The 14449-nt window shown below is 41.4% G+C and overlaps 1 protein-coding gene across 3 annotated transcripts in view; it reads left to right on the top strand.

Annotated features, from left to right (window-relative positions):
- Positions 1 to 14449, top strand: part of LOC108918045 (metastasis-associated protein MTA3-like) — a 44721-nt gene that overhangs the window by 8273 nt on the left and 21999 nt on the right. For all 3 annotated transcript variants that reach the window (XM_018724932.2, XM_018724933.2, XM_018724931.2), the window contains exons 5-9: positions 1410 to 1473; positions 1618 to 1735; positions 9425 to 9527; positions 12693 to 12792; positions 13884 to 14072. In XM_018724932.2, the coding sequence (XP_018580448.1) occupies positions 1410 to 1473; positions 1618 to 1735; positions 9425 to 9527; positions 12693 to 12792; positions 13884 to 14072 (574 nt within the window). The remainder of the gene's footprint in view (positions 1 to 1409; positions 1474 to 1617; positions 1736 to 9424; positions 9528 to 12692; positions 12793 to 13883; positions 14073 to 14449) is intronic.

Raw genomic sequence — 14449 nt, 5'->3', positions numbered from 1 at the left:
CTACAGCCTCTGACACCCACCCACCTCTAGTTCCCAGCTGACATGCTGCAGCAGAAATGGGCTTTGTTCCTTTCCTGTAGCTTGAACAGATGATGTGTTTTAGGTCTAGCTAGGAGTAAGACCTGTATCTCCATAAAACACCTGCTTAATCCATATTTGCCTTACATGCATCTTATTTGTGTGAAATGTGGTTTGTAATTCCTGCCCCTGGTTATCATTTTGCTGTTTCTCTTACCTTTAACAGACATGGAAAATGCAGCGAAATGCCCTTAGGTTTTGCAAACTGAGTGCCATTGCATTTGTGCCCTTGAGCAAAGTACTTAACCCAAATTGCCTCAGTCAATATCCTGCTGTATAAAATGGATATAACGTCCAGGTTTTGAGTCAGTCGAGGTGCCCAATATAATGGTGTCTGCTAAATATACAAATTAAGTGACACAAAATTCTGGTGTGTTAGTTTGTCTCTGGAGTTTTGTTCTGCTTTTGCTTTTCCAGTCATGGGGTATGAGTTAGATTTTCGAGTTTGAGAGAGAGTGTGTGTGTGTGTGTGTGTGTGTGTGTGTGTGTGTGTGTGTGTGTGTGTGTGTGTGTGTGTGTGTGTGTGTGTGTGAGAGAGAGAGAGAGAGAAAGTGAATAACAGTGAGAATCCCTGGTCACTCATTTCTATATAGGGTTTGAATTTAAAGCTATCTTTTGAAAGGTGTCATTTTAAGGTCAGCAGACAAGGACAAGTTCCTCCTGGAATATGTGTGCATGAACTTGCATCACCCCTGGCTTCACAATGGCTCCTGGTTTACTGCTGTTCCCATGTTCTGTATGGGGTGCTTCTCTACAAGTCTTGGTGTTTACCAACCTCTCCTGGCCTGGAGATGTTCTGAATTGTTTTTTTAGTGGCTTCCACCATCTTCTTATGTTGCTTAGTCAATTATTTTATTTAGTGTTTCACAATTTCATGTTTATGCAGTGGGTTATTTTTCTGGGGTGTTTTAACTACTTTGCTTTGTGTGTCCTAGGACTTGGACCTGCAGCAGTCAGGCTACAAGATTTTATCCTTGGCCACTTTGCCAAATTCGTAAATTGCGACTGATGGGTTTTGCTGCTCTACTGCCTTCTCCTGGAGGGCTCTCATTTGACGCTGTGCACTTATCATTAGATCCAGCATTGAGATTTTGCTTGTTGATAGCACATGTCTGTGTTGCACCACTGGCTCTATACATGGATGCAGCTTTACTCAGCTGTAAATGTAGACAAAGGAGCAGCACATTACCCTGTTCCTGAGTATTCTCTCCACTAAGCTTCCCCTCTTAGGTTTTTTGGGTACATGTGGATGGAGACTTCTGGGAATGGAATGTGGTTCTGTTCATGCCACGCATGCTTTTCTCTAAACCGCACCTTCTGTTTTGTTGCAGGGGAAAATGCAGTGTCGCTCTCCTGAACGAAACAGAGGCTGTTCTCTCTTACCTGGAAAAAGAGGTGTGTATGGGCTTATAGGATATAATAACATTAAACCAAGGAGAGTAAGTATTCTGGTTGAATATGAGGTTCCTGCATTATCTTTGTTTGAAAGTTGCTGTTTTGGATCTTCTCTGTTGACATGCGAATCTCACTCTTTGCCAGGACACCTTCTTCTACTCGCTAGTGTACGATCCCACACAGAAGACCCTGCTGGCAGACAAAGGAGAGATCCGGGTGGGCCCACGCTTCCAGGCCGACGTCCCAGACATGCTGCAGGAAGGTGAGTCTGCCTTTGCACCTCATTCCAACACAGCATGCTTGTCAGCATCTGGTTAATTTAAGTTTTCGGTCAAAAAAACCGTCGTGATCTAAACGTACCTCTGTTTATTTGCTGGGTAATTTCTGTAGAAGTTTAGGCTGTAGCAATAATGAAATTAAAAAAATTCACTGACAACTGGTAGGTGAAGCTGTCCACAGAAAGCGGAAATGTAGTCCATTTTCACTTGCAACAGGGACATTTCGGAAAATCGAACGTTAAAGAAAATACTGTTAAAATTAAATAAAATTGGAAATGTTCATGTATTTGAAAACTCAGGTGTTCATAACACAAGGTACAGTTGTGCTCGGTTCAAGGGAATTGCAGCAGGAAGTGGGATGTGAACGTGCAACATCTGAGTTCAGAGGCATTCGCTGTAGCCACTATGCTACCTGCTGCTGAATTTAAGCACAAATGTGTTTCGGCCTCACGCCTTCTTCGGCATGTATAAATGGAATGCGTAAGTACATAGAGAATATATGTGTTATGTTACTCGCTATTTCATGTAACAAAAAGCATTATGATGTTCATGTTTAAATTCTATACTGTAATAAATATGGCAACAACTCTAAGAGGTATCCTGCAAATTCTTTATTCCATTTGTAGTGGGTAAATAATTGTAAGCAGCTTCACATTAAGGAGAAAAGTGTCAGCTAAAATAAAAACGGCTAATGTTACAGTACTCATACGCACATGTATACAAAATCATACTGCACTTCACTATCCACCCACAGTCCTGGCAGCACTGTTTCAAAGTCTGGTTTTGCCCAGTTATTCATCTGTGCAGCACTGTTGGTGAGAATCATGTTCTGTTTTGCCTGGCATCCTTTTGGGCGAAAGCAGGCTCTGCCAACTGTTCTGCAAACACAGGCCGGACCATCTCAGTCCCATCAGTTCTGGCCTCCCTATGGCCACATTGCCTCCTCAGTGTAGATTACCATGAGGCACCATCTCAGTGGATCTTATTTTCACTCTGAGCCTGTCCCAAGCCAAGTTCTTTTTGTGTAGTTTGACATCACCAGACGATTAGTAAGTATGACAGAACTGGCGAGTAACAGTACATGATAATTTTTTTTGTTTGTTTATGCAATTTGCAATACCTTTTCTGTTCCCATAAAATCTATTTGTTAATAATGAACTCTAATGAGTTGATGCAATTTTCTTTTGTAGAATTTCTTTTAATTTTGAAGTATGTTTGGGAATGCTTTTTTGTGTTTAAAAAATTAAGCTATGGAGTTAAAATGTTTGTATTTTGGTGGTGGTGTTCTTCAGTGTAATTTACATTTTGTACTGGGCAATCCTGTGGATGGTTATGTCTTGCCTTGAGGATATTTTGACTTGTTGCCTTAACGTACAGAGTTAGTGACGTGTTGCTGATTTTTCCCTGAAGTTTAATGATGGTTTCGATTGGTGGACATTGAAGCATCCAGTTAAATACTCAAATAGTTAAATACATTAGGATCCATTGAGTATCCAAGGGGGATGCGCAACCAGCTGTGAAATTGTGTGCCTGATTTCTGGAGTAGGGCAAAACCAATTTCCTCATTCAACCCTCCAGGATTGCTCCTGTCCCATTTTACCATTTTAGTATTCAGCTGTTAATACTCCCGGTGCTTCCCACATCAAATGTCAATAAAGCTACGACTTTTTCCGAGTGAAATTGCCCTTCTCATAAAACATGGTCCTGAGTGGCAACTCTGTAGGGCTACATTCCATGAACCCAGTTGTATATCTCTCACACACACACACACACACACACACACACACACACACACACACACACACACATTTTCAGAACCGCTTGTCTCATACGGAGTCGCGAGGAACCGGAGCCTACCCGGCAACGCAGGGTGTAAGGCCGGAAGGGGAGGGGACACACCCAGGACGGGACGCCATTGCGTTGCAAGGCACCCCAAGCGGGACTCGAACCCCAGACCCACCGGAAAGCAGGACTGTGGTCCAACCCACTGCACCATCGCACCCCCCAGTTGTATATCAACAGACAAAAGTTCCTTGAATAGTTTTTACACAGTTCCTGTGTCAGGAATTAATTTTTGTGTCTTCATGGGTTTTCTTCATAGGTTCTATGCCTTCCCAGGGACTGAATATTATACATTTACATGGGCGGCACAGCGAGTAGCACTGCTGTCTCACAGCCCCTGGATGGTGCGAGAGGACATGGGTTCGATCCCTGCTCAGTCTGCGTCAAGTTTGCATGTTCTCCCTGTGTCTGCACGGGTTACCTCCCACAGTCCAAAGACATGCTGTTCAGGTTCCCCCATAGTGTGTGAGTGCCAGAGAGACTGTGTTCCCCTGATGTATGGATGAGTGACCCAGTGTAAGTAGTGTCTCTAGCAGTGTAAGTCACCACAGTGAATAGGGTGTGTGGGCTGATAACACTACATAGAGTTCATTGGAAGTTGCTTTGGAGAAAAGGGTCTGCTAAATAAATAAATGTAAATGTATACAAGTTCCTTGCAGTACATCCCTTTGAGCTGATATGTATGTGAATGTAGTTTTGTTGTTCACCAACTTTTGTCTCATCCCCTCACTAAGCATTGTTCCACTAGTGCTGTGGAACATCCAGGTGGTCTTTAGCAAACTTGAGATGAGTAGTGATGTTTTTGGAGAAAGTTGTTTTGGAGAAAGTTGTGGTAGCCTCCCAAGAACACCATTCTTGTTCAGTGTTTTACTTCTGGTAGTTTCATGAACACAGGTATAATCAAGTGTAAGTGATGCCTACAGATCCTTATCTGTAACCTTAGAGGTCTTTGTCACTTGTCATTGTGTGAGAAGGGCACTCTATGAAATAAATTGAATTGCATTGAACTTTTTTCAGGATTGTACACTGTGCCCTTGCACTTCTTTTGTAGGATACCCACACCTAGGAAGAGTAACAACAGTGCTGAATTTCTACAATTGCTTCCATTTAAAATTACGTTTGTAAACTGCCTGACTGTGGACTGGTGGAGGCCCAGGTCTTTAGAAATCCTTTGTAACACTTTCCAGTGTTATGAAATTCAACAACTCTTCTTCACCATTTAGGTGAGTGAGATTGATTATCAGGAGCCTTAATTACATTAACTTTGGGTAATTTGTGAACTATGGGAAACCGCAGCTGGTTCTACTGAACTGGTCTGTGTAAGGTTCACCTGCTCTGCCAAATCCTGACCACTTTTCAGCACTGTTACCCTGATTTGGTGCCCTCTCTGGCATTATGGTCATTTTCACTTTTCATCCATACAACGGTAAAGGTTTCCTATGAGCAAGATTCAAAATTTGAAAGGCAATTGGATGAAAAGATGAAAATAATTCAAGGCACACACAAGGACAGCAGAAAACCCTACGTCCTTGATGAACAGTGGCACCCTTTCATAGTTTTATCACAGCCCCCAGGGTTGCTTATTGTTTATCCTGTTTTTGAATTCTAATGGCCTCTTCATATGCAGTAAACTTTTTTTGTGGCTTCTCAGAAAATGCACGCCAGACATTGAGGAGTTAAAGTACTCTCAAAGTTTGGCAACTGGGCTGTTCACTCGCCAATAATTGCATCTTTCATCTCATCTCTATCAAATAAAGGCATCCTGCTCTCATCTGCCAAAGAAGAGGCTGTTAGAATGTGGTGCAGCAATGGACTTGTGCAGTAACTCTTTTTTGTCCATCCTCAAGAATTCCAGCAGTGATTTGAGACAGTTGGAAATTTATCTTCTCCACTGTGAGCTTGGTAAGAGGATGCTTGTGTTAGTCAGTCTATAGCTCCTTGAGTACCATTGGTAGTTTCTCAATCAAAACCTTTTTTTGTCCTCCATAGTTCTGCCACATGGCTTCAAGGTCAACAAACAATCACTGTTTGATCCAGTATGTCCAGCTCTTTTTTTACCATTCCTTTGTACAGTCATGCTGTGACTGCAGTGTCTCTGCAGACTCCTTCCTCTCATGACCTCTGTAGAATATAATTGGAGACCCTGATAAACACGGCCTTTCTTTAAGTACTCAGGAATAAATTTCTTATTTTACCCTCCTTTCATGTCTTTCTCTCCCTTTCTTTGTCACTGAATAATTCAGAGCACAGAGACCACAGTGATTTTCCACCTTGAGAGGGTTTCATCAGTAGCGAGGGACCTCGGTCTGCTGTGATGATGCTTAGTGCAAAGATTATTTTCAGATGTGTAATGCGGGGTGCAATGGACTATGATTGTCTTCTGTTCTCACTGTACTCTTGCAGTAATATGCTTGAAATGGGGGCCCATAATGAAGCATTCTTCCCGTAAGGCGATTGCTTCTCTTGCATGGATAACTGCCGGTCTCACGTGATAGGAATTTGCCTTCAGTTGAAGACGTGCTGACACCTGCTATGGATAAAACATTTAGGGTTTTTTTTGTTCCTCATGCTTGCATGATTTATTTTCATTAAAGCATAGCATTATATCACTTGCTGTCCACTCTTCTCTGCAGACCGGATTGATGTGTAGTCCTCCAGTTCACTTCAAGCAAAGACTTTACTAGAGGCTCAAGGGGGGGGCTAATTTACTGGTTGAAATAATTCTATGGCTGAAATGTTGAAAAATGACTTCAGATGTATTTGATTTCAGAATCTCCTGAAGTTAGCCATAAGTAAAACATTTTTTTTGGAGTTTTCTCTAAATAAAAGTGAAAATCAGCATTGTTAAGAGAGGTTCTAAGTAAAGTTGCTTCTCATGCTTTTCCATCAAACTACAGGAAGCACTGTACTGTTAGAGCTGGACAGTTAGAAAACATATGTAATTTTAAGCAAATGAGGATGAGTTGTAATTAACTTTTTATGTTTCATCAAATAGTACACATGAAGTACAGTATATGTCTAGTGTTGACTCATAGCTGTTGTCAGAGGACACAGTGCCTTTTACTGAAGTTAAACACTGATACCATGTTGTTTTATGGCCTGTATTTATTACATGTTTAACTGCATCTAGCCTCTCTTTTTTTGTCAAGTGTAGACAGTTTCCCCCCCACAGCCATTTTGAGACCACTTGAACAATAATATGCTTTGTAACTCTTGTTCAAAGGTGTTGGGTAAAATAAAGAGAAATCAATAATTGTTTTGCTTCAGTGTAGAAATGGTGGTGTTGACCGGAGCTATTGTGCTTTTGCATCTTATCCCTGGTGCAGATAAAGAGTGACCCAGCTCTCAGGGTAGTCTGTTTCAGAATACTAGTTCACCCCTTTTGTTGCTTTTCGTATGTTCACTGGATAATTTAACAGATCGCCAGCGTTGAAGGCGTATGGAAAACGTTTCTCATTGTCGTATACAGATTTTAGTGTCAATGTTATGAGTGTTCCTCTTTTCTCTAGGCTTATAGTGGTTACCTTGTCAGTCATGCAGGATGATCTCCTGACAGCCTCTGTATGACTCCATTTGACAGCTGCGTGACTGAAAGTGTATCCCCTTGGGAATAGGAAACAGAAGTCAGGCTGGTTCTGTTTCTCTTGTTAAGTTACATATGCACCTTAGAGAGTGCAGGGTATATAAGACGCAAAGGCCCATCATTGTACTTCAGTTCAGTGGAGGTGGTGCTGTCATAAGGGTATTCACAGGCACATTTATGGGACATTCCCCCTCTACTGGTGCCTTATAGTGGCAAGAGCAGTCAAGGCTAATGGGATGCTTGTCACCTGTAATCCTGACAGCAAGATCCAGGCCAAATGATGACTGAGCTATGGGAAGAGTCAGAGTTGATGGATGGAGCGATGAAAGGTTGGCGTCTTCACTTGGGGTAGTTTACAGAAAACTGCAAGCTGCGACAGTTCTGTAAGCCCTGTCTAAAGAGAGCTGGACAGCTCTCTCCAAACCAGTCAGACGTGTGCAGTACTCTAAATATGTAACATGCTGTTACATTTTCAAGAGCTTCATGTGTCATCATACAAAAAGTTGGCTGCTACATATGTAGTATACTTCAAAATATTGAGTATGTTATTGATAGACATTAACATTGCATGTTTCAATTTGTTTGTTTAAATTAAGGATTTTGCAGAGCTAAGCTTCAATGCACCACCTGTAGGATGTTTGGTAAAGTAGCTGGAGATGTGGTATTTCAGACAGATTGTCCATTTTAATGGTCTACAGAACAAGTGGATGATTGTAACAGACGAGTCGCTGGAACAGAAGTTCATTCCCAAAAGAGAGCGAGAGGATGGCTGCAAGTGACCCAGAGCTAGTTTATCATAACTTTGTTTTTTCATCTTCTTTGGTAATTGACTGTGTTTGAAAGCGAAAATCGGGGAGACAAGTGTGTCCGCAGTTAGAGAAGAGAGAAGCTACAATGAGTTGGCCCACTATCCTGACTTTGAAGGGCGCTTCACACAGGTGGAAGAAGAGAGGAGATGCAGGCACATCAAAGCACCCTCAAGTGGCGAGTGTGAGAGGGAGTGGGCTGAGGGATCAATGGTCACATGTCTGCCCCATCAGGGTACTAATGTAGGATTTAATTCCTACCCAAACCAAGTGGGACAGAACACTTCCTGGTTAAATGCCTGATGTTTTTCATATTGAGCAATTGTATTTAAAACTTTTGGTGCTAAATTGTCTATGTTCTGTCCTTAGCCTTTGAATGGGTGAGTGAGTGTGTGCATGTGTGCCTTCCCTGAGATGGACTGGTGTCCTGTCCACAGTGTTACCCAACCAGCCTTGCGCCCAATGTTTCTGCTTAGGTTCCGGTTGACCGTGACCCTGCTCAGGATCACCAGTTATTGAAATTGAATGGTATGAATAAAATACTTTGTTATACTTGTAACGGTTCTCTTTGAATTCTCTTAATCTCATGGCTGTTGTTCCCAATGGCCAAGGGTCATTAGGACTGATCATATATTTATGTTTCTGATCATGATTTCCTTTTCATTCACTTTTAGCTGGAAGAATGGATGATGGTTTGGGGGTTGATTAACATTCCCTAGCTGTTGAATGTCTGCTGTGATTAATGTGCTAATTCCTGCTCCCATTGTATTGTAGCTATACTCCATGTTTGTTTGTTTATAACCATTTGTTTTATTTAGCTTCTGTCAGGCCAGGCTTCCACTGTGACAGGAATTCTCATTAGCAGTTAAATTAAACTGTAAATAATCAATGTGCTGCAGTGCTTATTGGTAACTATAAAATGCATGTGGGGGGTGTAGATAGGAGGGGTGTTATTTGGTCCTTTTATGTCATTGGCTGGGTGACATTGGTGTACAAACATACAGACCTGTGTCTCATTCTTCTCTCTTCTGTATAAATCCTGTTCTCCCTCCTTTAATTTTCTTCCTTCTATCTGCAGTGATCCATTAAAATTATTCTTTTTTTCAGATGTTTGTAAACAAACTGAAGTTATCAACTGAAAACAATTCCAGCTGTGTCAGAAAACTATTCCTTGTACTTTTGTGTTTCGGTCATGCAGTTGCTTCCGTATTGGACCGTTGTCATTTGCTATAGGTAATATATAAAGAGGCATCAGATAGTGATGTTCTAAATTTTGTAATCTGAAAACTGTCATTATTGTTTTGCTGGTTAATGTTGTGAAAATATTTTTGTTACTTCCCTCTTGGTAAAAACATAATGCTGAATGAATTAGGCCAATATAAGTGAAGCTGACTATAGCGGTGATGCAAATAAGTAGATGTCCCTCTTGGTGTCTTCCTTAGGGGAACCTGATGAAAGGGATCAGTCCAAACTTGAGGAGAAAATGTGGGATCCTCAGTGTCCCCTTACCAGCAAGCAGATTGACCAGTTCCTTGTTGTGGCCAGGTAAGCTTCTGACCCCACTATGACACTGTTTTCTTTACTTCTGACTGCTCTGTCACCCTTTTCTGGTAGCACAGTACATCTGGAAACAAATATCATGCCTAAATGTTGCACTGCCTTTTGTGTGAAGATTTTGCATCATGAGTTTACATGTCTATTTCAGTGGTAGGAGTGAATTTTTTTTTTTTTTTTTTTTTTTTTTTTTTTTTTTTTTAAACAAAAAAATTTGCCCGTGCATTCGCAATGGCCTTAACTTTTAACTGGGTACATGGAGGTTATAACAAGTTATTTAAATGTAGGGCATTCATCCAATATTTCAACATCTCTATGGTTACCCGCAATAATCCGTGTGGGAAGGAAGGTTTCATTAAAAGTCAGTGCGGTACAGTAACTTTTTTAAAATAAATAATGGTAATGCATTTGACAAGGAGTCTTGCTAGTAATGCTTTTTGACTTTATTGTTGCTTAACTTTGTGCACTGATTATATTGATAACAAAATGTGCTTATGGCTCTTGCTCTTTTTATATTCTGATTATTGCAGTAACCTTAATTTCACTTACGTTGCTGCTCTAATAAACTTAAAATTATATTAAATTACCTGTAGAGACTGATTAACGTATGCCTGGAACTCAGGATCAGTAGTACCAATGTTAGTTATTGCACAGCTACAGCAGACCTGTCAGATTGGACAGATTAAATTTTTGCATCAAAATAAAGAAGCCTGCTAAGTCCCTGGTTGTGGCCTACAAATGCATCAGTAGAACTGCTCCCAGCTGTTTACAAGACTTGATCGTTTGCTACACCCCAACCAGACTGCTACCCTCTTCCACATCTACCTGCTTGGTAATCCTGCACACGAAAGGTAAAGCTCAGAGGTTCTCGGTTCTGGCTCCGTTGTGATGGAACGACCTCCCCCTCTCGCTCAGAACTGCTGGATCTTTGCCCACATTTAAAAAGGGCCTTAATACTCATCTCTTCCGGACTCACTTCGCCCATGGTCTCTTAAGTTCATACAAGGTATAAATGTTCACGATCATGCTTGGATTAAACCTTCACAGTGCCACTCCTGCAATGTAACATAAATGTTCATATGTTTATATCTATTTCAAAAAACTACTAGGAAGGTGATTTGGAATCTGCAATATTCCCGTTAAGTTTTATGCAGCTACATGTGTGATGAACGTCTGTGTATATGGTGAAGGAAACTAAGTAACTGTACTTAAGAGTCACACATCTGCAGCTATGTCTCTTTCTCCTAAGGTAACACACCCATTGTATTTTTGATGAGATGTACATCGCTTTGGAGAAAAGTGTCTGCCAAATGAATAAATGTAAATGTAAATCTTTTGTATGATGGTTTCTGGGCTGAACTCACAAGATGATCTTGCCTTTTTTGTTAAACATGGGAGTTTATTGTAATTGTCATGAGCACATTTTTATTTTTCCTACCTCAAACTCATATCCAAAATCTGCTGTTAAATTTTCTTTATCACTTTTAGGAAGAACATTTTAATGGATGTATTATTTTTAATATTTTGTTTGATATCAAGGTTATTTTGCTGTGGTTGCTGCAGTTTTAGGTCCAGAATGGATTCATTCTGTGAATTGCAGGTGTGTGATCACAATTACTCAAACTACACACACTAAACAATGATGCTAACATACCTCAATGTAGAGAATCACTTTCTAAAGCCATCAGCCTCGATCAATAATCAGTTATACCTCAATCAGAAATCAGAGGGATTTGCAGTCAAAAGTTATTTCCAGTATTGATGGCCTTTCTTCAAAGTACCTAGACTGTGAAAGCTTATAATGCTATGGATCCAGACAGACACTGGAGTGCTCATTATTCCATTAAATATTGTTGGTTTTAATTTTTTTGAAGGTGGTCCATACGTAAGGGTTGAAGAACATAAGAATAGCCCGAACAAGCACGGTGAGGAGCATAACCATAAAAGAGCAGATTTAAATGATGCACAATACTTAGGGGACATGAAAGGACACTGCATCCCCTACTTCTCCATAGTCACAGTGATCCCCCTGACTTTCTGTCTTCAAGGTAACGAAGGGCAGGTCCATGCACAGTGGGACAGTGAGGCCAAGTTGTGCCATCCCAGCTGACTGCGTCAGCTATCTGCGTTTGAGTGTGATTTATAATGGGACTCCTGGTGTTCCTTTATTACTGTCTCCAATGATCATGGACTCCATGTGCCTTGCTCTCTGAACTGTTTTGCAATCCACCCATCTATTGCCATATGGGTCACTGCATGTAGCCCAGTTTCACTCAGCTTTGTCAAGACTAAAAGTGAAATCTGTGCTGTCTCTTGACACCTGCGTTCCCTGCGGCCACCCTGTCCACCCACCACACAGAGTTGTTTTTCCAGTGTTTTCCGAGTGGGGGAAAATCCAACACATTCCTTTTTGCGTTTCCACGCCGGAGGGATTAATACAGCAATAAGGAAAAGCTACCTTCTCCATTTCAGGAGACCATCACTTAAACAAGAGCCTGAATGTCATCAAGATGGTGGTGCAATGGTCACTGTCCTGGTGAATAGCCGTGTGGCGAAAGCAAATCTCTTAAAGAGGTGTTAGTCATATCCACTACTTTGCAAGTAGTACTTTGACAAGCTCTACGCTTTGAATGGACAGCTTTGTCTTGCAGCTAAGAAGGAAGGTTGAGCCTTGCAGTGAAGGTGCTATCTGTGTGGCAGAAGCTCAAGCAATTGGGTTGCACCATGCTGTCAGCCTAACCACATCAAATTAATGAAACATGTTTTGTGTTAGTACTGTGAGTGTGAAAATTAAAAAAAAAAAAAAAAAAAGCTTTTCTAAAGCTCACTAACCAGTTATATCTCATTTTGAGTTAAATGATGTCTTGATGCATTTGTGTTTTTTTTTTATCTAAAGATAAAAATAAAAATCCCACAGCAGAACAGAGTTTGCGACTTTCCGATACACCTGGAAGCTTTTTTTTTCTGTCTTTCCCTGTATTCTGTACAATTTTCCTTTTATCCTGAAGTCTTCTGGGGCAAAATGAAGTCTCCCTAGCCTTTCACTCTTTAACCTTGGCTTCCCCACTCCATGAGCCTACCAATTCACAGACCTCTTTGTGAAATTTAATGTTAATGGACAATAAGGATGACGGTGACCCTCTTCTTGTCTTGCAGAGCGGTGGGGACATTTGCCCGAGCACTGGACTGCAGCAGCTCCGTCAGACAGCCCAGCCTCCACATGAGCGCAGCTGCTGCTTCGCGTGACATCACACTGGTGAGAGGAACCACCTATCACCTGGATATGCACACTGCAAACTTACAAATCTTCTGTCTGCTCAAGCCATGGCTGCACGAAAGGATTATTTTCTGTTTTTATTTATTTAGTTAAGTGTTCTACTGTTCTTTCCTAAATGCCCTAAGTGAAAGATACTCCTGGCATTTTTCCTGGTGTTACTTGGTTGCTTAAAGTTATGAAACACCATTTCCACTGGCATCATATACTGAGTGCCAGGCAAGCAAAATGGGGATATGTTTCTGTTAATTCTTTCAAAGAAGCCATCAGGATATGGTTACCTGCAGGGTATTCATTGATACATGGGTTCAGCTTTTCATCCTCTGCCAGTCTTGTGGTCAGAACAAAAAGTAATAAGTAATAATCTACTAACCAGAAATAATGTAGGTTTGTGCTGATAAGTGGTCATGTCTGCTTGGATTGTCCAGAGAGATGGATTCAAGATGAGGAAGTGGTATGAACTCTACATCTGCAGCTGCCCCAAACTCATGATCATTTACATGGGCAAAGTTGATTGGATTGATTTCAGAATCTCAGCATCAGTCCCAGCTCAGCACAACCACAGGGCCACCCCAAAAAGCTAATTTGTTATAATTACTGAAGTGGTTGCAGCCACAGGGATGGTAGTTACTCATTATCACAAATTTTCTACTTACTGCAGTAGTCGAGATGAACTTAAATGCTTATTCCGAAATTTTTCGAGTGAGCTTTGGAGGGGAAATATATGAATTCCATTTGTACGGGGGTGTTCCTGTACGTTAACTGGTCTGAATTTAGTATCTTTAGTAGTTGTACACATGCGTTTCCCCAAAATACTTTTTATCTCCTGAGTACATATGGAATTGATATTTTCAAAATGAACATATCAAAATAGAGGTAATGCAGCTCTTAAAAGAGGAGGCGTGAGCAAAAGCTGCACATATTCCCAGCCATAGTTTGAGATGAACAATTTAAGTACACCCATAATTTTCAGGGTCGGGGTTGGTGGGGACTCTTATAAATGCCTTGTTTTGAAAGCTGTGGACTTTCTGATTCTTCCAGTCAGTGTTGCTGAGTGCCGCTCTTATCCACAGTTCCATGCCATGGACACACTCCACCGGCATGGCTATGACCTGTCCAGCGCCATCAGCGTCCTTGTGCCACAGGGGGGGCCTGTACTCTGCCGTGACGAGATGGAGGAGTGGAGCGCCTCTGAAGCCAGCCTGTTTGAGGAGGCGCTTGAGAAGTACGGCAAGGACTTCAATGACATCCGGCAAGACTTTGTGAGTCATACTGGAGTGGCGTCAATTGAGAAACACAGGTTTGCATTTAGAGTGCAGCGAGGAGAAGGGTACATGGCGATGGTGTACTACTGGACCAGTAAATCACCCAATAGAGGGGTAGCTTGGAGGAGGCTGAGATGAAGATACACATAGAGCTAGAGACCATAACATGTAAGTCTGTTGTTGGAAAGACAGCAAGAGAGGGATAAAAGTAGGGAAGGGATCTTGTTAGCAAGGTCTGGAGAAACAGACAAAGTAATGGAGTCAAAAAAAAGTCATGGAGGTATGGTGGGAGGAGTATGCTCAAGAGCAACAGCTGGCAAGCATTTATACATAGTCCTCAGGGAAATTGTCTAACCTGTCTCAACTTCCTTCTC

Source organism: Scleropages formosus, chromosome 8 (genome assembly GCF_900964775.1).
Source record: "Scleropages formosus chromosome 8, fSclFor1.1, whole genome shotgun sequence".
In the NCBI taxonomy this organism is placed as follows: Eukaryota; Metazoa; Chordata; class Actinopteri; order Osteoglossiformes; family Osteoglossidae; genus Scleropages; species Scleropages formosus.
Note: the sequence above shows the minus strand (reverse complement) of the source record. Positions and strands in the feature narration are given on the sequence as shown.